The sequence below is a fragment of the Euprymna scolopes genome, chromosome 6 (assembly GCF_053919585.1).
Source record: "Euprymna scolopes isolate OS-2025 chromosome 6, ASM5391958v1, whole genome shotgun sequence".
Lineage (NCBI taxonomy): Eukaryota > Metazoa > Mollusca > Cephalopoda > Sepiida > Sepiolidae > Euprymna > Euprymna scolopes.
The window spans coordinates 95626953-95650447 of NC_136487.1; the positions used below are offsets into that span (position 1 = coordinate 95626953).

General features: G+C 34.7%; 1 protein-coding gene across 1 annotated transcript; it reads left to right on the forward strand.

The window, feature by feature from the left end:
* Positions 1 to 7608: 7608 nt before the first annotated feature.
* LOC145278207 (uncharacterized) lies at positions 7609 to 11881 on the forward strand. Its single transcript, XM_080130494.1, has 2 exons — positions 7609 to 7623; positions 10829 to 11881. The coding sequence occupies exons 1-2, from the start codon at positions 7609 to 7611 to the stop codon at positions 11879 to 11881; spliced, it is 1068 nt and encodes a 355-aa protein (XP_079986620.1).
* The last annotated feature ends 11614 nt before the right edge of the window (positions 11882 to 23495 follow it).

Here is a 23495-nt window from a genome sequence, read left to right on the forward strand (position 1 = left end):
TGTTTAAATATTTTATTTTTATCCCCACCTTGTTTTATCATCCTTATTACTAAGCTAGAAACTGGTGGTATAAAATCTGTTAATTTTAAAGTAACGCGAGCTATGCTCAAAAACTCTGACATAATGGTTCCATAAAACATAAAAACAGGGCATGTACTATCTTTATGCGGCATACGTACTATTTTAAAGGGGAAAGCGTTTCTTTTATCAAATATTTTATAAAGAAAAATCCCATCCTCAATTTTTATATCTAAATCCAGAAATGTAGCCTGTTGTCCTCTATGTTCACAATTCAATTTTAATTCGTTTGGATATATAAGATGTTTACGTTTTGTCGAATTCATCATTATCGTTTATACATATAAGGTCATCTATAAATCTCCTACACCCATGAAAGTTATATGTTTTAGATATATCAGATTTTAATAGTGATGACATATATATATATATACTCGAGTCTATGTAAATACAAATTTGTCCAAAATGGTGCAGGGTCCAATCCCATTGGGATACCTATCGTTTGGAGTAATATTTTATTTCCTATTTGGAAATAGCATTCTTTAATAAGATGACTTACAAGTATTTTTAAAATACCTTTAGAAACACTTTTTGATATTTTTATTTTTACACCAGAAAGCTTTAGAGTTTTAAAAGTCTATATATTTACCTTTTCCACCTTCAAAAGCTAAATCTACAGTATCATTTAATTCTTTTATAGGTTTTTCGTGCGGAATTTTAGTATATAGTGTACTAAAATCATAAGTAGCTATAGATTTTGCTTTTATTCTGGAATTTATTTTATCTAATTTTTCTTTCACTGGTTGGGAATTATTTATTACCCAAAATAGATTTATATTACTATAGAATTTTCTTTTCAGGTGAAAATTATTTATTTGATTTATAAGTAATTTAAATATTTTTGATATAGCTTTACTTAAAGGTTTAATGATGCACGTCTTTGAACCTACAATAAATCTAGCACTAACTGGATTTTTATGCATTTTAGTTATCCAATACATACATTGAAGATTTTTGTGTTTTTCTTCTAATTTAACCCTACATTTTACTAATAATACTATTATTTAGATTAATGCTATCTAAATTACTATTACTTACTTTATAGCTATCCAAAACGTTACCTATAATTCCTACTTCTATCAATAAACGTTGTATATAATATTTTTTACATATAAAAGCTATATTGTTTGCCGCTTTATCTATCGGAACTATTACAAACTTGTCTTGAAGTATTTTAAGTTCCTCTAGTATTTCTGAATATTTTTTTTTTATTGGTTTTTCTAGGGTGTTTAAATTGTTTTATATGTTTAACCTTTTCATTTACGCATTCAAGTATGCTATTGAAAATCTTATTGCGTATTGTTGGCCCTAGTTTATATGTAACTATTGGTTTTTAATCTTTTGTCTGTAACTCATTGGTAGTAATTGTATAGTTTTTTGTTTATTAAATATTTTAGGTAAATTTACATCATCAAAACCTTTATTTTCATACAAAACTACACAAACATTTTCAGGTTTCTTTTTTATACCGTCCACGGTGGCTTATATAATTTAGTGTCGATTATATTCAGAATATAGTCATACCATTGAATGAAATAGTCCTTCCTATATATTGTATCCGGTTGTAATAATATTTTCGATGCTATTTCCTTTAAAACTTTCTTTTTGTTTGATTTAGCAATTTTCTTATATAATTGAACGACTCAAAAATTTGATTAATAATATCTTTAATTTTACTAAACAAATCCTCGCATGAAATAACTGATTCTCTATTATTTCTATTAGCATGAGTTCTATGTCTAATACCGTAGCGAGGCAAAGCTGGATATAATCTACCTATAATTTCAGAATCTTGTAGGTTATTTTTTTAAACTTTAATATTCAACCCATATGGGTAAATTACTCGCATTTTTTTTTTAATTATGTCGTCTTCCTTATCCTGACGCATCCGTAGGATATTGTTATCTACATTACCCAAACTATTATATCCATTACTTTTAAATTTTTCAATTATTTGTACGGAAAAAGACGACTGACACAGGTTTCTTTAAAATGTTTAACAACACGAATACATCCCCTAGTGCCATGCAAATTCATGCGTTTATTTAGAGGTATTACAGTTTCCCCTACGTATTGTAAATTACAGTTTTCATAGGACAACAGGTAGACTAAATTTTGGGACCTACATGCAAATCTTCTTTAGAATGATTTATAACAGAATAAATTTTATTAGTCACATTTGACTTATATTCTTTCGATTTTATAAGAATATTACAAGTTTTACATAAGGGTGCTCCACAAGGAGCAACCTTAAAATTATTATCGGCCGAACAAGTCCCATTTGCCACTTCAAAAGAAGGAGTTCCTACTTCTATATTACTAATGACAACGGCTTGACCCTGTCGAGACATCTCCGACCTCCTTGGGTGGTAAGCCCTAGGGGAACTCATTAGTTCTAAGGACTGCCCAAACCTAGCTTGCAATCTAGTTTTAGTGACCATATTTAAAATTACTAGATAATTATTTTTGTATTTTATCAGAATAAAATTTAGTACCTTTGGTACCAGAAAAGTATCTAAATAAGAAGAAGGGAACCTAGCCATACATATTCAAATACTCAATATATAGTCTTTGAAGTTTTTGACCTTTAAAACTATACAAAAAATATTTTTTATCATTCGTTAGAAAACCATCTAGTCAGAAAGTCATTTAATCACCTGCAATCACTGCATCAACTTGCTCTCAAATTTACTATAGTACTAATAATTTATTTTTCAAGGGATCATCAGTTGTTTATGATGAAACGCTGTTTCGGGGATTTAAAAACAAAACAGTATATTACACGATGGCTCCCCAGCAGTGTTGATCAAACACCACCTCCCTTAATCTTAAGAAGAAGACATGTTACAAACATTTGATCCAATTTCCTATTCTTAATTGCAATTACTAACCTTTTCATACTTTATTTAACATTTAACTACTTATCACTTTATATATATTTGATTTAATGTTTTTTATTAATATATATATATATATATATATATATATATATATATAGTAATTTATAAAATATATATGGCGATTAAGCTACACTGAATATTTGGCGTTTCATCCACTATAGAATTCGTCAGGCTTATATTAAATTTAATTTTACTAATACATATATATATATATATATATATATATATATATATATATATATATATATTAGATTTAATTGAATTATGAGATTTTATATATATATATATATATATATATATATATATATATATATATATATTAGATTTAATGTTTCTATTAAAATATTTTATGTAAAAAAACAGTTTTGTTTCGCTGATAAAGTGTTGCTTACTTCGAGGTTTTATAATATATACATCTGGGCTATTGTTTACATGTTATAGCAATTATTAGTAGCAACAATATTTTGATGAACGAAGACATCGGCATCTCTCTTTCTCTCTCACACCTCTCTTTTTCTCAATAAACAAATATAAAGAAAAATAAACAAGGCAAAAAAAAAACAAATAACTGCTCAATTGTTTGTCGAGAGATGTGTGTTATAATTTTTTTATTACGGAATAATTAAAATCAATTATTCTTAACAAATTTTTTTTTTACGGAATAATTAAAATTAATTATTTCTTAACAACTTTTGTCGAATTAGCGTTTCAACATTTGAACAATGCTCGGCTGATATTGATGATGGCCAGTCTCGCCCGATCCAAATAATATATATATATATATATATATATATATATATATATATGTATATATATATATATATATATATATATTAAATGTAATGTTTTTTTATTAATAGTATGGTAGCCTTCAAGTCCAATTTATACAAGTTCTTGTTAAACCCTCGCCTTAAATAAGTTTCTCTTACTTTTGATACAATTTCAATTGCATCTTTTCATGTGATCTGGGGAATTACCATTGTTAATAACACTGACTTTTGTTGGTTGCTCCTTCTGAGCTTTGCTCGAGCTAGCAATTTCATCTCGGACAGGTGTGGCTGTAAGAATTTGGGTTTTCCCTTTCTTCTTCTACCAGTTATTTTCTTAGGTTGTGCTTTCGGCACTCGCACAATCACAGATGGTGATACATAACTGACCATCTTCTCAATACTTAGATCAAACAAACTGCCAGTGTGTTTATCAGAATTATCCTCATCAACGTTGATCGTTGGCTGATTTGCTGTTTCAGCCGCAGCAAAATCCAAGTCTGTAAATACTTGGCTGTTGTACGGATAAATATCAGTTTTATTGAAGCCAACAATTACATTTGCTGGTGTCCCAGCAATAATGTGCCTGGCCAAATCAATAGCCTCCAAACTGCAATGATAGCCATGATTGTCCAGAATCATCAGAACAGGTTCTGATTTTGGCAATGTACATGCTTGATGAAATGGTGCATGTACTGGATAAAGACAGATTCATCAATCGACCCTGAGTGTCTAGCTGTTCCAATAGAACCAGATGCTGCTCCATTTATAAAGTGCTCCATATAATTCACTCATGGAAAAATAAACATAGGCGGGACACACTGTCTCGTTTTAGAAATGGCATTAACAACTGTCTCAAGGCAACCTTTCTAGGACGTTATGCTGCCAAACTGCTTCTGTCCCTTACCTGCGACAACTGCTTTCGGTATTTGGACATTTGTGCACCCAGTCTCATCCACATTATAGATTTGACAGGAACTAAAGTTGTACTTGTCCATTAGGTTGGCCAAATTACCAAAAACCAGGTTGACAACAGGTTTGTTAAAGGCAGATACACGTGCATATGATGTAACTTAAGGCTTTCGGATAAAAAGCTGATTGCGATTACTAAAACTTAGTGACACTTAAGCTATGAAACATATTTGCCAATAACTTGATATGCACAGATCTTCTTCCATTTCATGAGAAAGAAAAACATCTTGTTCTTTTTTAATGCATCGTAGTATGTAATCAACATTGATGCCTTCCTGATATTTCATAGAATATCTTTTAAGTGTCATTCTTGGCACAGCAAATTGTTTTGCCACTGTGGAAACTTTTCCTCCCTCCATGACCTCATGACATGATCGCCTCATCACATCTTCTGAAGTCTTTCCACAGTCTGTCTTGCGTTTGTAATTGCCTTCCTGATATTTCATAGAATCTCTTGTAAGTGTCATTCTTGGCACTTGTAATTGCGTGGTAATTGTCAGGGAAATTGCTTTTTGCTTGTAGCTGCATAAGAGAAAAACAATCATTATCAGGGAAATCTTCAAAGGGCAGGGTAATTCAAACAAAATTCAAACAATCATATCTAGCACGTGATGGACAGAGCAACAAAAGAATGCCTAAATCTGGTGACTAGCGGGAAAAAATTTGTTCACATGGAAATATTTACTTTTATGTGCAAAATTGGATTTTTCCATTTATTTTGACCATGGTGAACATTCATTAAAATCTTTTAGGGCAATTAAACAAGGGCAAATAAGAGTTTTCCACAAGCAACATCGACTCATGAAAATCATAGCTGATATCATTTTCAACAGGGTGCCATTATTACCCCACTGCCCAACTTACTCCAACTTCCCCTATCAATATACTCCAAGTGAAGGTATCTTCATTTTACGTCTGAGCGACGGAGGCAGGATAGGATGTCTATCTTTGTCTATGTCTGTAAGCTCTTTATCTTACCTGCAAATACTTAACAATCTGGAAACAAACAGTCTTCCAATAGTTTGGTCGAAATTATTATGCGTTAGAGGCTGCTGATTGTTATGTGACCGAATCACCTTGTAGGGTGTGCTCTCTGCAAATGACTTAACACACGTAATGTTCTCAAGGATGTTCTCATTCGATTTAGAGTATTTTTTCTACCATATTGTAATATTAATTTATATACAATGTCAATGTGGGTTCCCCTTACCATGCTGGAAAATTAGTCTTCATTGGACTGCACGGAAAATATTGTTTTCGTATTGCGACTATCAAGTCTGCAAAATTATGTCATTGCTGCATATTTAGTCACCTACTCACCAGATGTTTACCTTAAAAAAATTATAAGTGAGACGGAACGGCAAAGTGTGGCGATTGCAAGAACCATGTAAGTTTTCTAAAATGGTGTTTGTGTAATTTTTTGAAGTAAACATCTGATGAGTACGTGACTAAATATGCAGCAATAACCTAATTTTGCAAACTTGTTAATCGCAGTACGAAACACTATTGTAATGGACACCCTTTGAAAAGTAATAAATGACCAATTGATTAAACTTGATATTTGGAACTTTGAGAATTATTATACTACCCTATATATGCTCTAGAACCCAAGAAAACTGAATTCATTGAGCTTGGACTTTTTCAAAATTTATATAAAAAATATTTTTCATTATAAAAAAAAACTTTGTTAATGAGAAAGATCTTTTAATCCATTACGATTGGTATACACAAACATCGTATGTTTCAAGCAAATAATTAATCTCTCTCTCCTTCACACACACACACACGTGTGTGTGTGTGTGTGTGTGTGTGTGTGTGACTTGTTTTGACTTGTAGGAATTATTATAGAAATTTATTATAATAAATAAAAGCTACTGGTAATATGCACAGAACCTACATCATATATGACATAGTAGTCTGATCATATTGCATTTATATGTGGTGGCTGCGTTTTTTCTTGTATGATTTTATTTTTGTATGAAGGTGAAATTAAACGAATCTTATATTATTTTGTCGTTAGTTCTATTTCTTGATAAAGAAATTAACGAGTTAACTAACATATGTATCTATACTGTTAGAGATAAATACTACCAATGGCTGTTAAGAGTCAGAGAGAGATGTGGGAGTAGAAGATGAACAAAATTGTGAGAAGTCAACACACACACGCACACACATATATAATGATATTACTTTTAAAATAAATATTAGCAATTATTTTTATACCTACAGACACTAGTGTTTCATATTTACGCAATCATCAGTATAGAAAGTGACAATTACTACCAGTCAGGAGATTCAGATCAACAGTAAAAACGGTTATAACTATATATGAATAATTAGAATTAAGTTTATATGTAGGATAATTGAATTAAATGTTAGGAGTCATAATCAGATGCTAAAATAACTCATACAATCAATGTTTTTTATATGGTATAGGACAATCATCGATGACAGACTTCTGTAGGATATCAATATATTCAAACTTGAATTTATCACAGATGTATTTCTTACTATTTTTAAGCTCAAACAATGAATATTGACACGTTGAACGTAAGGAGCTACTAATTAAGTTCGGGTTTAACAGCAGGAGTGTGGGGACTGAGCAGAAAGATGTCTATTCACATTACATAGAAACTTCTACAGGGTAGTACAGTCAGGGAAGCGGAGAGGGAAATTCAGTCTAGCATTTCAAGGAAAGAAGCTATCAGAATAAAAGGCTTTCCAGCATCTAGGGATCTCAATAATCAAAGGGAAAGATTTTGCTGCTAGACGGAGCATGTACCTCGAGGGAGTACAAATGCAAGGAGTTCAGAGCATATTGCATTGACGTACTCGTAAAACAGGCACAGGGATGCAATATTGTTATGATTGTATAAGGGTTAGCTTAGCCGATGGTGCGAGGCAAAGTGAGAGACATAATATTTGACACATTTTCTTTAACTTTATCTTAGAGTGGAGGACTTGTAGATGCACCAACCCAGATTTGACAACAATACTCCATGCACGGGCGAATTGTGGCCTTGTAAAGAAAGGACTCTGGTGCAAGTAATTTTCTAGCATGATACAGGGAGCTGAATTTATTTGCAACATATTTGGCAATGTCCTCAATGTATTGTTTCTATTCAAGTTTCCTGTAGCATTGGAATATTCGAAAATATTCCATTTATATACCATGCTAAATTAATATCAGGAAGTCAAGAAAGATGCAGATAAACCCCCAAGATTCCTGAAAATAAATTCCTTAGCGGTGGTTTTCTAAGCATACAAAACAGCTGTGTTCTGTTCCCATTTAACAGTTTTGATAAAATAAAAGATAATTGTGACTTAAGAGTTAAGCCCCTTACGTCTTGCTGGGTAGAAAAGAAAAACGACCCAGAGTGATCCCTTTTTGCACCCCAGAGTTATCTCCCTTTGATCTTTTCTCCTAGAAAGGTAATATTTAGTTGGACACCGGACAAGTAAACGGTAACCCTTTAGTGACTGCGCTTTAGTGACTGCATGGAATCAAGGTATTCAAATGTGATGTAATCTCGTTGCGTCGGCAGAAACAAATGGTATGTCAAACTTATATTAAATCATTTAGGACTATTTCATGTTAAGAACATTTATCTGGCCCTATTTTCGAATTTGTTGACATTTTATCTTCGTCGGAATTGTGACATTATTTTTTTTCTTCCACGAAAAAGGATAACCGTCCAGCGCCTTCGATCAAAGACATTAACTTCACCGAAATTATGAAACAAGGTGTAAGAAAAGCTCCATTGCCATTCAAATCACTCAGACGCCTCCCGGATAACAAAGCTCAGGCAGTTAACAGGCTGACACCTCTTAGACGCACACTGCAGAGAAAACCAGAGATGCGATTTCTCATTTTGGTTACTGCTAATTCTGCTACACTCCCCCCTGATCTCATGATCACAAACGGGGCAGGAGGGCAGTCGTCTTTGTCGGGTACTTCTTCGAAGAACCGGAGGCAGCACTTCCTCCTTGTCATCTTCCTCATTACCACTGTTATTGCCGCCAGCCTGTTCAGTAGGCGGTGTTTCACAATCAGGGTAGGGACAGGGGGACAGTATCCATCTTTGTCGGGTACTCGTTCGTAAAGGCAAGACGAGTGGTCCCTCTTCCACTTCTTCAGTATGTGCATTATATGGCTCTCCATCGTCCTGCATTATACTCTCTGCTCATTCAGAAGACATTGTACCGTCTACCTCTTCCTCCGATGTAACAACATAATGGCGAGGGCGCAGATCTTTCACGTGGCGAGGCACACCATCCACCAAAATCGATTGAGGGCTGATTACCTTGGTCACCTCACCCTTGCCGAACCTCGTGGTACATCGATTTTGCGGTGTTTTGACTCACTCGCAATCTCCAACCTGGTAAGAGCTGTCCTTGGGATCTGCGGACTCAGTTGCGAGATTGATCTCCTTTACTCGAACTTCGTATCGATAAATCCTGTTGGCAGGCGCAGTGAAGGGAGATGTGTCGTCTCTTGGTGTGATGCTATACCAGTAGACAGCTTCCTGTATGGGACAGCGCATTATAGCCGCTATCGTTTCACTGTACGGTGACATCGCTCCACTATGCCATTCACCACCAACACATTGATTCTGGCAGACACACCTTCATCAGTGGACACAGAAACCGCTCCAACACCGCAGCACGCATGGGACATTCCACTAATCGTTTTGACATCTACGTTCGTTTTTCTCCAAGACCGACACCGGTCTGCATGTAAAATAGTCCTAGAGCATCCTGTATCAATAAGCGCCAAACATCGCGTCCCGTCAACATGGATGCTTATCACCGGGAGTGTCGTGCTCGCATCTTGGTTGGATAGGAGACTGGCGCTTATGCGTCCTACCCGTGCTCGTTTCCCAAGCAATTCCGAGCCCAGTGTCCACTCTCACCGCAACGGTAACACCGTGTTCCACGTTTTCGACAGTCCTTTGCAAAGTGGCCTTTCGTATTGCACTTGAAACAGGTCGCACTAACAGGAATATTCTGGGCCCTGTGGTTGTTGGGTGAGTGTGTGGCCGCAACCACGTCCTGATTGCGTTCCCCAGTCGTCGTCAAAATTCTTGCTCTCGACATTCTTCGCCAGAGAACGGTTTGATAATATCACTTCTTATCTGCACCTTTGCTATAGTTGGGCCGAAATAGCTTGAAACAAAAATGTAGTAGGCAAAACAAACAACAAAAAAATACAACTAAAAACAGACGAAACAAAAACTCGCCTCTCGCAGACACGTGGGTCGTAACAAGCACAATCTACTCGCCAGAATCACTTACACACAATCTGCAGAACGCGCCCTCTCCTTTCCAGTGTCCTGCCTTTATAGCGGCCGGGAACGACATATTTGCATAATCGCTCGAGAGCAGACGTGATTCAACGATAATTACATTGGGTAAACGCTAATAAAAGCCCATGGACGCCATCTTGGAACTCTCTCTTTCGCTCAGTCCAAAACAGACGTATCCGAGGTAAGCTCTCTATTTCTCATTTTGGTTACTGCTAATTCTGCTACAACAGACCGAACATTCGATTCCTAGGCTGAAACTTTGCGCCGCTGTTTTGGCAATCGAACTAGCTGAACTGGTTACTTCAGAAATCGACCTAAGGATAGATGGCACCACATTTTACACTGACAGTCAAGTGGTTTTCGGCTATATCTATAATGAAACTAGGCGTTATTACGTCTATGTAAGTAATAGAGTATCGCGAATCCGAAAATCTTCCATTCCTACTCAATGGCAATACGTACAAACAGATCTAAACCCTGCCGACTGCACGACCAGATCAGTACCTGCCGACCACCTCTCAAGTACAACCTGGCTACCTTCCTCCTAGAACCCATTTTGGAATGCTGTGCAAAAACAAACTTCGATCTAGTAGAACCTTCCCTGGATAGCGAGATTCGCCCTGAGGTGTCTACTCTAAGTACATCGTCTTCAAATGTCCAATTTAGCACTTACCGTTTCACCAGATTCTCAACTTGGAGATCGCTTAACCGTGCCATATCATGTCTGATCCACATCAGTCTCACTTATCAAAAAACTGGTTCTGCATCGACATGTGGTCACAAAGGATAGCATTTCTGCGAACAGACACGCACCATCACAGAACTCACCCGATCAAAGAATGCCATCATACGAGCAGTACAGGAAGAAACATACATCCAAGAAATCTCAAGCATCAAAAATAATACAGAGATCCATAAAAACAGTGTGCTCAAAACTTTAGACCCATTTATCGACGAAGATGGCCTCTTACGAGTTGGCGGTCGGATTAAAAGTGCCAAGCTTGAAGACAATGAAAAGCACCCCATAATCATTCCAGGCAAACATCACCTAGCCACCCTACTAATAAGACATCACCATGAGGAAGTCCGACACCAAGGACGCCTTTTCACTGAAGGAGCTATCCGCACTGCAGGATACTGGATAATCGGAGGTAAAAGACGCGTAAGCATGATCATCCACCATTGCGTCATTTGCAGGAAACTTTGCAACCCCACGCAAACTCAACAGATGGCCGACCTTCCCATCGATCGCCTGTCTACTGAACCTCCATTCACCAATATTGGCCTAAACATATTCGGTTCCTGGTCCAGCAAATTATGGGCAGCCATATTCACCTGCATGGCCACGAGAGCCATACACATTGAAGTTATTGAATCTCTTGACACTTCCAGCTTTATCAATGCCCTTAGACGCTTCTTTTCTATTCGCGGCCCGGTCAAACACATACGCTCCGACCGTGGCACTAATCTTGTCAGCGCGTGCAAGGAATTGAATATTGCCTCAAATATGACGACTCCCATCAACAAATATTTAGCCGAACAAGGCTGTATTTGGACTTTCATTCCCCCACACGCCCCACGCATGGGTGGCACCTGGGAAAGGATGATAGGTATGGCCAAACGAATTTTAGACTCTATTTTCCTACAAGAAGGGCATAGGAAATTAACACACGAAGCACTCACCACCTTAATGGCAGAGGTGACTTCTATCATAAATGCCAGACCACTTGTTCCGATATCAACAGACCCAGATGAGACTTCCTTGCTAACCCCAGCCATGCTCCTCACCCAGAAGCTGAACCCACCTACTGTTCCCACAGGTGAATTCACAAGAGAAAACACCTTCAAACACCAATAGAAACGTGCCCAGCATTTGGCACAAATCTTTTGGAAGAAGTGGCGGAAACAATATCTCTCCTCCTTCAGACATCTTGCTGGGTAGAAAAGAAAAACGACCCAGAATGATGCCCTTTTGCGCCACAGAGTTATCTCCCTTTTATTTTTTCTCCTAGAAAGGTAATATTTAGTTGGACACCGGACAAGTAAACGGTAACCCTTTAGTGACCGCGTGGAATCGAGGTATTAAAATGTGATGTAATCTCGTTGCGTCGGCAGAAACAAACGGTATGTCAAATTTATATTAAAACATTTAGGACTATTTCATGTTAAGAACATTTATCTGGCCCTATTTTCGAATTTGTTGACATTTTATCTTCGTCGGAATTGTGACATTATTTTTCTTCTTCCACGCGTTTTCTAATCGTTTGTTTTTCTCTCTCTTCTTTTCATTTTTTACTTTCTTCTTAAATAAATATACCTGTTGATACTAAAATTACTATATCTTCAGAGTTCCTTTGTTTTTGAAGTCAGTTGGCTTGCTGTAACGAGTGTTTCTACATGTCGTTCCAGTACAAGCTGGCGTTGAAAATATGGTTAAATTAAAAAAATAATCCTTATAATTGGAGATTATCGATAGCATATTATGCGAATATTGCATTGATTAGATTTCAACATTTAATCATGCGTTATATTATTGCATGTACAATATAATTTCGGATCACGATGCTATAAAATTGTTTATATACATTAAGACAGTAAACATAGAAAGTTTACAGAAAATCTGCATTTCTAATGTCAAGCCAAAGAGGAATAAACTTCCGTAAGATTTTATGGTTTCCTTCAGAGTTGATAATCTCTTTAAAAATATGAAATCACCATCCAAATTTGGAAACAAATTATCAATCTTATTTACTAGTCTCCAAAAGGAGGGAGTTCTATACGAGATAGATTTTTTTAGATGATTTTTTTATTGAAAGCATTTTAGAGGGTGTAATGTCAGAATCAATATTGACGTATGCGCATCAAAATATACATTAGGCAGGTACTTAGGCACAAAATCTCACAAATTCACAAGATTTAGTAGACTTCAAAACTTATTGAGTCATTGACGGAGATTTCAGTCTGAAGAGAAACGATACGAATAAAATTGCGCAATTGTTTGCCATATTAAGACAGACGATATGAAATTTGAAAGTAATGTAAAAAGGCAGACGACAGTAAAGTATACGAATGATTAAACAAGTTTCTTTGTCAATAATAAAGAACTCCCTGAGTACGCGATTCAATATAAGTACCAAAATATTCATTTACTAGCCATGGTGGTCGAAAATACCAGAAAAGATATAATAAATTCAGAACTGACGATCGAGGACTTGAATTCGGCTTTGTCTCTTATAGAAATTGTAAGTCGAATTAAAAAATAACGACAAGTTACGCATATGTACCGACGTTTCTATTAAAAATACAATCACCGTTTCTACGAATTTGAAGGAATCGATACTTTCGACATCACTGAAAATCAGCTCATTATGACGAAAAGAAAGGTCTGTAAAATGCTCTCAACGTAAATATTCATATTAAATAGATATTTAGGTTAGACTTCCAATTGTAAATGTTTTTATAAAATTTCTGAAACTTTGAAGCGTTCAAACTGGATTTGAGGAATGCTTTTGCGTTAGAATTTTAAATTTTTCCTGTAGCGGTAGAAATTTAGTTGGAAGCTCAGGCTACAAAGATCTTGGAAAATCTGGATATTTCGCTCGTATTTTGCTTATCCTCCGCTGATAAAAAAACATGTTTCAGAATGATGGGTTATGGAAGTAAAAACAAAGTTTCTATAAAAAAGCGTAGTAGTAGTAATAATAATAATACAATTTAAAAAAGGTGGTAGAAATAGGAGCCGACTTACCCGCAGGCAATGATTGCTACTTCAAGTTGCAGGTCTTTAAATACTTAACTCAACTTGAGACGCATTACGTATACAGGCAAGTTGATCGTATGCAAATTATCTAGATTACTGGGCCAATCAGCACTAAGATTTTTTCAGAATATTTAAAAATAGAAACATTTGAATTATAGAAGTTCGTACTGTATTTTGTCATTTCTGTTCTTGCCCGCCAAAGAATTATGTTTAGACTGAGACGATTTTATGTTTGTTACCTCAATCTAGAATGTTATTTTGCAGGAACTGAATTGAATTGTTGAGAACGCTGTTTTACGTTGCCTTTTTTTTATGAAACAGAAATTTAAATTTCGTTAAATTTTTAAAACAACCATCAAACATAGCGTTCCTTCGCAACTTTTAAACGAAATAATTTAATTTTTAAACGAAATAATTCATTTTTTTTTAATTTTTTTTATTTCATATAAGTCTTATTTAACCCACGTAGGAAACGTCGACCTTTATAGGTTTTCGGATATGCTTACAACGTTAAAAATGGCTTTCGGAATAGACACCCTAACCTCCTCATGTAAAGAATGGCTTTCGGAATAGACACTCCCAATCTCCCCATGTTTAGGATGGCTTTCGGAAGGTGACACTTCGGACATATGACCGTTTTAGGCAATACTCCATGTTCAATGAGCAACCTCTTAACTAACTCGTTCTACAAATTTTATTATTGTATAAAAATTCTTATATTTGCAACTTGTGCACATATCGATGGTCGTTTTATCGATTTTTTAACATTATTTTTATTACTTTCTATTTTTGAGGCGCAATAAAAAAAAGATTAAAATGGAACAAAATTTTAATTTCCGTTCATTTTTAAAACAACCGTAAAACAAAGCGTTCTCCGCAAGTTTTACAGCTGAATTTGTTCCACATTAAAAATTGACCTTGTGTCTAACTCGACTCTCGTGAGGAGGCAAGTAAATTGGAACAACTCCCCGGTTCTTTTGAGCGAACAGAATAGAAAATGTCTTATCCTTTGGTATACGACGATTTGATTGATAGTGATCTTTATTCTTTTTAATTTCTGTTAATTATTATGAGATTCTTTTTACTATATTTTTTGTTACATAAATGTACTCATAAGAATTGATAGTTCTTATCCAGAACTGAACCTAATTAAAAATACAAAATCACAGAAAAATATTCATAATGTACATGCTCGTCAAGGAACGAAATGTTATCTTCCAAAAATCACGTAAATTGATCATAAGAAAATCAAATTTTATTAGGAAGTGATGATGGTGTGTGCGCGCACGTGCGTGTCTGTGGGTCTGTGTCCGTGTGTGTGTGTGTCTCAGCCATATCCAATATTGGAAATTGAAATACAATTCAATTTGCACCCCAAGATCAAAACCAGCTTTGTAATGATTACGATTTATTATTAAAGTCGCTAAAAATCATTAAAATGACTCTCTGTCTCACTCTTTCTCCTTCTCTCTCTCTCTCTCTCTCTCTATATATATATATATATATATATACATATATATATATATATATATATATATATATATATATATATATATAAAGGGGGTTAGGGCAATTTTCTATAGAGCAGAGTGGATTTTAATGTCATAGTAAAAATACTAATTTAATTAAAATACAGGAAATAATAATGCTCGTTGTAAAACCGATGTATAAAAGTTCAATAGGCAAATATCCTAGAGCTATTTTATATTTTGTAAGGTGATTAATAACTTATAATTCAAAATAAACCACCACAGCACATAAACACCTTTCTTATTAATAATATATCTGTAACGGCTCCCTCGAGGAGGTGGTTAGGACTCTTATTTCTCTGGATTCTCGGCCCCTGTCCTCTAGACTCCTCTGAGGCTGTTACATAAAATCTGGCATGCTGAAAGCGAATATCGAAGCGGCAGACAGGAAGAAAGACAAACGATTATAGTCTATCTACAAAAGCTTAATTCTCATAAAATATTTTGTACAAAATATTTTTATAATTCTCATTCAGATTTTGTAAGTTCTTTTCAAAGTCTCAACTTTCAAAAAATGCTAGATTTAATTATGGTGTCTTTTATTTAAAAAATAAATACACCCAATATTTTGCTGATGAAGATACTTTGTTTTCATAAAAATCTATATGCTAAAATTATTGTCCTTGACTCACTAAAAAACATCGTTTCCGAAACGATGGATTAATTTATTGGCTTTGTTGTGCTCCTTCTTATGAAGCAGTTTTTTAATTTTTAATTTTAATTTTTAATTATGAATTATCAACCACTTTACCAAATATATATATATATATATATATATATATATATATATATATATATATATATATATATATATACTAGCTGTACCCGGCCACTCGTTGCTGTTACTCAGTTTGTTAAAATGGAACACATTCCTCAAGAAAAATAATTACATTTTGTTCGTTTATTTACTTTTATTATTTTTTGCATTTTTTTTTATCAATAAAGTTGTTTTTTTCCCCACCAAAATTAATTTTTTACCAGAAATTGTTAGGTGAAAGTTTTTTTGTTTTTTTTTCAGGAAAACTTGCACTTTTTTAAAAAGAAATTTGGCAGTAAGCGTTTCTTTTTGAAAACGGATTTTTTATTATAAAAAGAACCGATGAATGCTTTATATGAACTTTGTAAATAGTAAGGTTAAAGTAGAGAAAAGTAAGACTTTTTTTCAAGGGATTGTACAAATTATTTTTTTTTCACAACAGATGTTAAGAAAAACAGCAAACATACTTCCATCATTAATTATGCAAAAAAATAAATAAAGTGGAAAACTTTCTGTTATTAATGTTTGCTAAAAAATAAATACAGTAAACTTCGATGCAATGTTAGCATATGCTGAATCCTAAAAAGTTGATTCATGCTGACAATTAAATAATACAAACGTCTAGAAATTAGTAAAAATAAGTAAAATCATGAATCACGGCTCTTGGGGGGGGGCGTTTAGTAGGAACAACACAATCATTTGTGTAAAATAATTAATATTCGAGAAATTGTAAACAATAACAAAAATACCTGATACCAAATGCAGTAAAATTCAAGTATCTTTTATACGTGCTGAAACTGTGTTTAAGTTATTTTTATTTCATTTCTTTTATTAAAAGTCTTCCCAACAATTAACTGGTTGCATGTCGTTTAACCTTTGAGGACTTCACTGTTGGAAAATTCTATGAAAAATCTATGACTATCACTAACTCTTAATTTGGGAGTGCAACTCGAACTTAGGGTTAGTGGTAGATAAGTCATTTGTTAGGTGTGTCAGAAATTTCGTGAAAAATATTGAATAATTCCACCCCGTTTTCCAAGCTTATAACTCCTCGAAAAAAGTAATTCAAGCCCTAATTTTTTTTCAATTAAAGGAGGTTTCTATTTAAAAAAAAACAAAAAAAAAACAATGTGGTTTAAAAAAAAAAGGTTTTAAACTTTGGACTTTACAGGTAAATTTCTAAAAAACACTACTTTTTATTTTGTTTTAAATTTGAGTATATTATTTATTGATCTTTTATCTTCAATTTGTGATATATAACACTTTGGTGAGTAAATTAATTATTTACTTTTTAAAAGACATTTCAAAGTGGGAGCCGTGAATTAATTCGGCCCCTGTCTTTGCAAGCTTATAACTACTCGAAAAATATAATTCAAACCATAGTTTTTTTTCAATTAAAGGAGACAGGTTTTAAACTTTGGACAGTATCAAGGTTTCATTTAAAAAACAAACAAAAAAAAAACAACGTGGTTTAAAAAAAAAGGTTTTAAACTTCGGACTTTACAGGTAAATTTCTAAAAAACACTACTTTTTTGTTTTAAATTTGAATATATTATTTATTCATCTTTTATCTTCAATATATGATATATAAAACTTTGGTGAGTAAATTTGAAAATGGAGGGGGGGAGCTTGAATTAAAAAAACCTTTGTCTAAAATATTATATTCGGTTTATTGATCAGAGCATAAAATTTCACATTGACTCTGAAAATATCGTAAAAATAGAATCAATAGAAAATTTTCATAGATTTTTAAAGTTTAAAAATTGAAAATACTGAGCTCGTAAAATTCAAATAATTTCATTACTGTTTTTTAAAAAATAAAAAAATAATATTTCTATTACTTTTCATACAACTTTAATAGGTTATTTTGGAAGTATAATCCATAAAGAAAATAAACAACCCACGTTTAAAAGAGAAATTACGAGGTTTTATATTTTATTCGCAGTTTCATGTAAGGGGTGTCAAAAATTCATACAAAAATTCTGATACACCTAGTCATTTGTTTACAACTTTTGAGAAAGTAAGCCTCCTTACTCCTTAAGCGATAAGCGGACATTTGTTTATTATTTTTCTTTATTCATTGTGTAAAATCCACTTTGAATAACATATTTGGAAATTAGAAAAATAAAAAAAACAAAAAAACTTTGTTTTAGCATGTTAAATTTTTGATGAGAGGAAACAATACAAAATCAAGAATAACCGAAATTTGTTTCAAGTCAAGAAAGTTCAATACTACAAAAGTTATTGTTTCTAATGAAACTTTAATATAAAAAAAACTAATGTAAAAAATCATTAAAATCACATGCCCTTTCCTTAATCCTACCACTAACGTTATATCCAGGTGCCCATACGAAATATTAAAAATAAATCTCACTTTCTATATTTTTATGTGTCTGTCGACTATTTTGTTTTTTCCTCAATGTCTTTTGTGTTACTTAATCGTCGTAATTTGAACAGTTGATTCTTGTTAATGTCCCGCCATGCGTCTCGGACAGATCTTATCCGTAAATCGATGTTACACTCAAATGTTTATGCATATACAATAGAACCCGGGATAGGGCATTAATCAATTCCAGGGTAAGGATCGTAAAGTCAAATCTCCGTATGGTGGGGCCTAAGCAAAATTTCATATAATACATATTAATAATTAGTAACAAAATACAGTACAATATATAATACATATGTATATAATCAAATAACATTATAAATAACATCGTAAGGCGGGGAAGATGCCGTGATCATGGCCTGGAAAAAACCGTATTACACATTGTAACCTGAAAAAAACGTATCCTAGGGCTACCGTATCTCGGGGTTCTACTATATGTATGTAAAAAAATTTTTTTTTATTACATTTTCACCCCAAACAAGGTACATTGCCACTTTGATGTAGGGGGCTACTATCAGGGACATAAGCTACAGGGGTACTATGTGGAGAGTTGGGCAGCGAGATGTCGGTACACATACTTGAATTTTTGCCTGTCGGTTCAGTTGGGCAAGCAGGAACCCGGATGCGAATTCCAAAGTCTAGCAGTTCTGGGGAAGAAACTACTGGAGTAGAAGGCTCTCTTACATCTAGGGATCTCTATTGTGAAGGGGTGGGATTTTGCTGCTTGTTGGTTTTGTCGGGGGTATTTACGTAGAAGGGGTACAAGTGCTTGCAGTTTGTCGGAGCATTCAACGTTAAAGTACTTGTAGAACAGGCAGAGGGATGCCACATTTCGTCGATGGGGCAGAGGCTGAAGCTTAGATAACAGTTCAGCATCTATTAGGTTGGTGAATCTCTTTTGAACCTTGTCTAGGAGTGAGATGCACTAACCCAAATATGACAACAATACTCTATACATGGGCGAATGGTAGCCTTATAGAGGCACAAGATACTTTCGGGCGTTAGTAGCTTTCTAGCACGTTAGAGAGAATCTACCTTTTTCGCAGTGGTCCTGGCAATGCTCTCAATGTAATTGTTCCAACTCATGTTTTCTATGAACGTTAGTCCGAGGAGTTTAAAAGATGTACTTTCAGATAAAGAGTTGTTGGCCACTGCTATTGGTGGTAGAGAAGGTTTCATGTAGTGATTGAAAGAAACAAGTTTAGTCTTGGCAGCATTGAATTAACCATCCATTTTTGTCCCCATTCCACTACAGATTGGACGTCATCCTCTAGTGTTTCTGCCATTTCTTCAGATTTGTGTTCATTTCTTTTCCTGTTGTGTCTGTTATAGAGCATGTTGTCATCAGCATATATACTCATCTCACAGACAATTTTGACAGGGAGGTCATTTATGAATATTATGTGCGACCATCGAGGACAACCTGGATTTTTCTCTTATCTAAGGAGGATTTAATTATGTTAAGTATTTTTCCAGTGATACAATATGATCTGATTTTCCTGAGAAGACCTTCATGCCATACCCTGTCAAAAGCCTTAGATATATCTAGAGCTATAGCTCTACTCTCCCCTGCATTGTCAAGTGAATGGTATATGCGCTCTGAGATTACAGTTAGGGTGTCTGCTGTGGAACAGTCTTGCCTTAATCTGTATTGTTGGTTTGTCAGAAGTTTAGCATCTGTAAGGACTAGAGCTTGGTTAATTATGGACTCAAATATTTTGGTGAAAAGTGGGAGGAGGTTAATGGGGCAGTAATTTACTGAGTCAGTTCTTTCGCCAGAATTCTTGAAAACTGGTACCACAGAAGCAGTTTTCCAGCAGTCAGGAAAGCAAGATTCATTAATGGATTAGTTGTAAAGTTTGGAGAGATCTGGAGCTACTTCGGTGGAGCACTATTTTAACAGCACAGCCGGGATGAGATCAGGTCCACATGCTTTTGAAGTGTCAAGATTTTTTATGATAGCATGCACCTGAGAAGGGGTGATTTTCAGATCATATAGTGTGACATCTGTCCGCAAAGGAAAGTCGGGGAGGCGATGGTTAGCAGGGTCCAATGTGGAGTTGGAGGCAAACCGACTGGCAAGCATGTTAGCCTTCTCGGTTGCTGAGCAAACAACCTCATGATTGTTGGATATTGGGGGAAGTGCTGATTGCCCATTACTTACTACACTGTTGTAGATTTTCCAGAAGTCACGGGTTTCTAATTTCTTTGCTTTGAAGCGCTTTTGGTGGTCTCAGTAAATTCTCTCTTAGCTGTCACACTTTCTTTCTTACAGTTATTTCTGGCTTCTATATACTTCTGTCTGTTTGAACTGGACTTATTTCGGTTAAATCTGCAGTATGTATGTTGCCTTTGCACGATGGCAGCTGCACAAGCAGAAGTAAACCATTGGGGAGAGTGAGGCTTGCTATAAAATTTCCTTGTGGGAACATGTGCTTCAATTGCTGTTTCGAACCATTCAGTGGTCTCATCTGTGCACTGTTCAGCAGAAAGTGAAAAGATATTTCGCCATGGGGCGTCTCTGATGAGAACCCTGAATGCATCTTAATATTTTTAACTACATGGTCAAGCTTTAAGGAAATTGGTGTGTTCTTTTTTTTTTCAACTCCTTTTCACCCGAAACAAGGGATATTGCCATTCAGAGCATAAAGGACTATTATTTGGAATCATGTTTAGCAGAATATGAAATTTCTGCAGGTTAGTACAGTCAGAGAAGAAGAACACGGGGAGGGAGAGTTACAAAGTCTAGCACTCGAATGGAAGAAGCTATTAGAGATTAAGGTTTTCCGGCATCTATGAACATTAATAATGAAGGGTGGGATTTTGCTGCTTGTTGAGTTAGTTGGAAGTATATACATCGAGGGTGCCACAAGTGGTATGAATTCATCAAAGAACATTCCATTAAAATATTACAAAACAAACAGGGATGAAATATTGCAGTGATGGGACAGGGGTCGGAACTTAGCTGACAGTGCGGGAGCTATTAAAATTGAGACTCTTTTTCAGATTTTGTCTAAGAGTGGTAGACGAATAGTAGACACACAAGCCCAAAGGCAGCAACAACATTTCATACATGGGTCAATTCCTGGAACAGTAGTCTTGGATATGTGCCTAATATTTATGTTGACTTGACTCAAAAATTAAGCAAACGTGAAGATAACTTTTGCAGAAAGACACCATGCAATTGCTAAAAAATTGTGCATAGTTTTAAAGATTAAAACATGTCAAATATATTGACACTAAAATCAATTTAGTATTACGTATAATATTGAAAAAAAAAAGCATGCTGTTTAAATGACTGAATATATTATGTTTCCAAAATGCCGACATATTTAGTTGAATACACGATAGGCTATAAAAATGAGAATCGGAACTAGGTCGGATGAAAAGAGGTAATGTTTTCTGACTCATATAAAAAAATAAGTTCTTTAAAATAAAATATTTATCGATATTCTGGCAGGTGGCTCCGCCTTGCCTGGTCATAAAATATGCTAAATATATTTTGATTCATGCAGATTTTGTATTCAGTATTACATAGCCTATTCTGTGTTGAATGCTATATTGTACTTAATATATAGTACTGAGGTAAAGACTAAAAATAAATGACTTGGGTGCCATCAGCTAGAATAAAAACCAAAACATTTAGTGCTTCAGCCTCGTTCTTGACTGTTGGAGCTATCAAAAGATAGATGAGAAAGATTTAAAATTAAACCAGTTTAAGCCATTGATAAATTTGTGTATGGGTAAAAATAATAGAAATATGTCAGCAAGTTGAAATGAACATATGCATTTCAATCTGCTGCATCCATCCAAAAAAAGATTTTACTCGTTGTAAATCATTATTTGATTATATACATGTGTATTATATACTGTATTGTATTTTGTTACTAATTTTTAATGCCGTATCCCGGGGTTCTACTGTACTTCCATTGTTCTTCTCTCACCTAGTTGCCATTTCATTTTTTATCAATCATGCCAGTATATTGGGGGGGGGGGAAGTAAACGATGTAATAATTTACAGTGTAAACTTTTCTTTCTATTAATACGTAATCCTAAATTGATTTTATATGGACCGGAAACACAAGGGTAAAGACAAAAAAATAAATAAATAAATAAATAAAAAAATAAACGGGTATGTGCAAGTAGAGAAATGTTTAACTGTTTATTCATCTACCATTCCTCACCTCGTTATATAAATAATTTGTAACCAAGTTGTTGGTATGTCCGGTGTATATAAAGTCCGTTGGTGGTATGGATAGGCCCAAATATATACTAGCAGAATACCTGGAGTCACCCGGGATTGAATGAGATACATGCAAATGTATGCTAGCAGGATTTAAGAGATAGATGGAGATATATACTAGCAGAATACCCGGCATTGCACTGGATTGAATAAAATAGGTTAGAATATATACTAGCAAAATACTCGGCATCGCCTGGGATTGAATGAGATACATGGAAATATATATTAGCAGAATACCCTGCATAGCCCTGGATTGAATGAGATAGGTGGAAACATATAGAAGCAAAATACCAGGCATCGCGCAAGATTTTATAAAGCGAGTGCAAATAAATACCAACAGAATACCTGGCATCGCCTGGGATTGAATATGATAGGTACAAATATAGAATAGACCAATACTTGCACTCGCTCGAGATTATATAAGATGGCTGCATATATACACTATCAGAATAACCCGAAAACACTTATCACATACACCCGATGCTTGCTCCCTATCCAACTGCCCCATCCCAGATACAGGCTTATGTTTGCACACCCACCTAGTTTACGCACAAAATGCAACAAATCCTACATAGGGAGTAGCACTAGACAACTACACCAACGAATTAATGAACATATAAACACTAGACTCTCCTCATTCCTCAAACATATTATTTGATGCAACAGCACACAACGTAACATTCACGTTAGTATCCTTGCTTCAGTCAGAAACCTTGGAAATATTAGAATGACTGAAGCACTCCTTACCTCACAACACAAACCTTCCCTGAATAACAGACTGGAACTGAGCTCTCTCA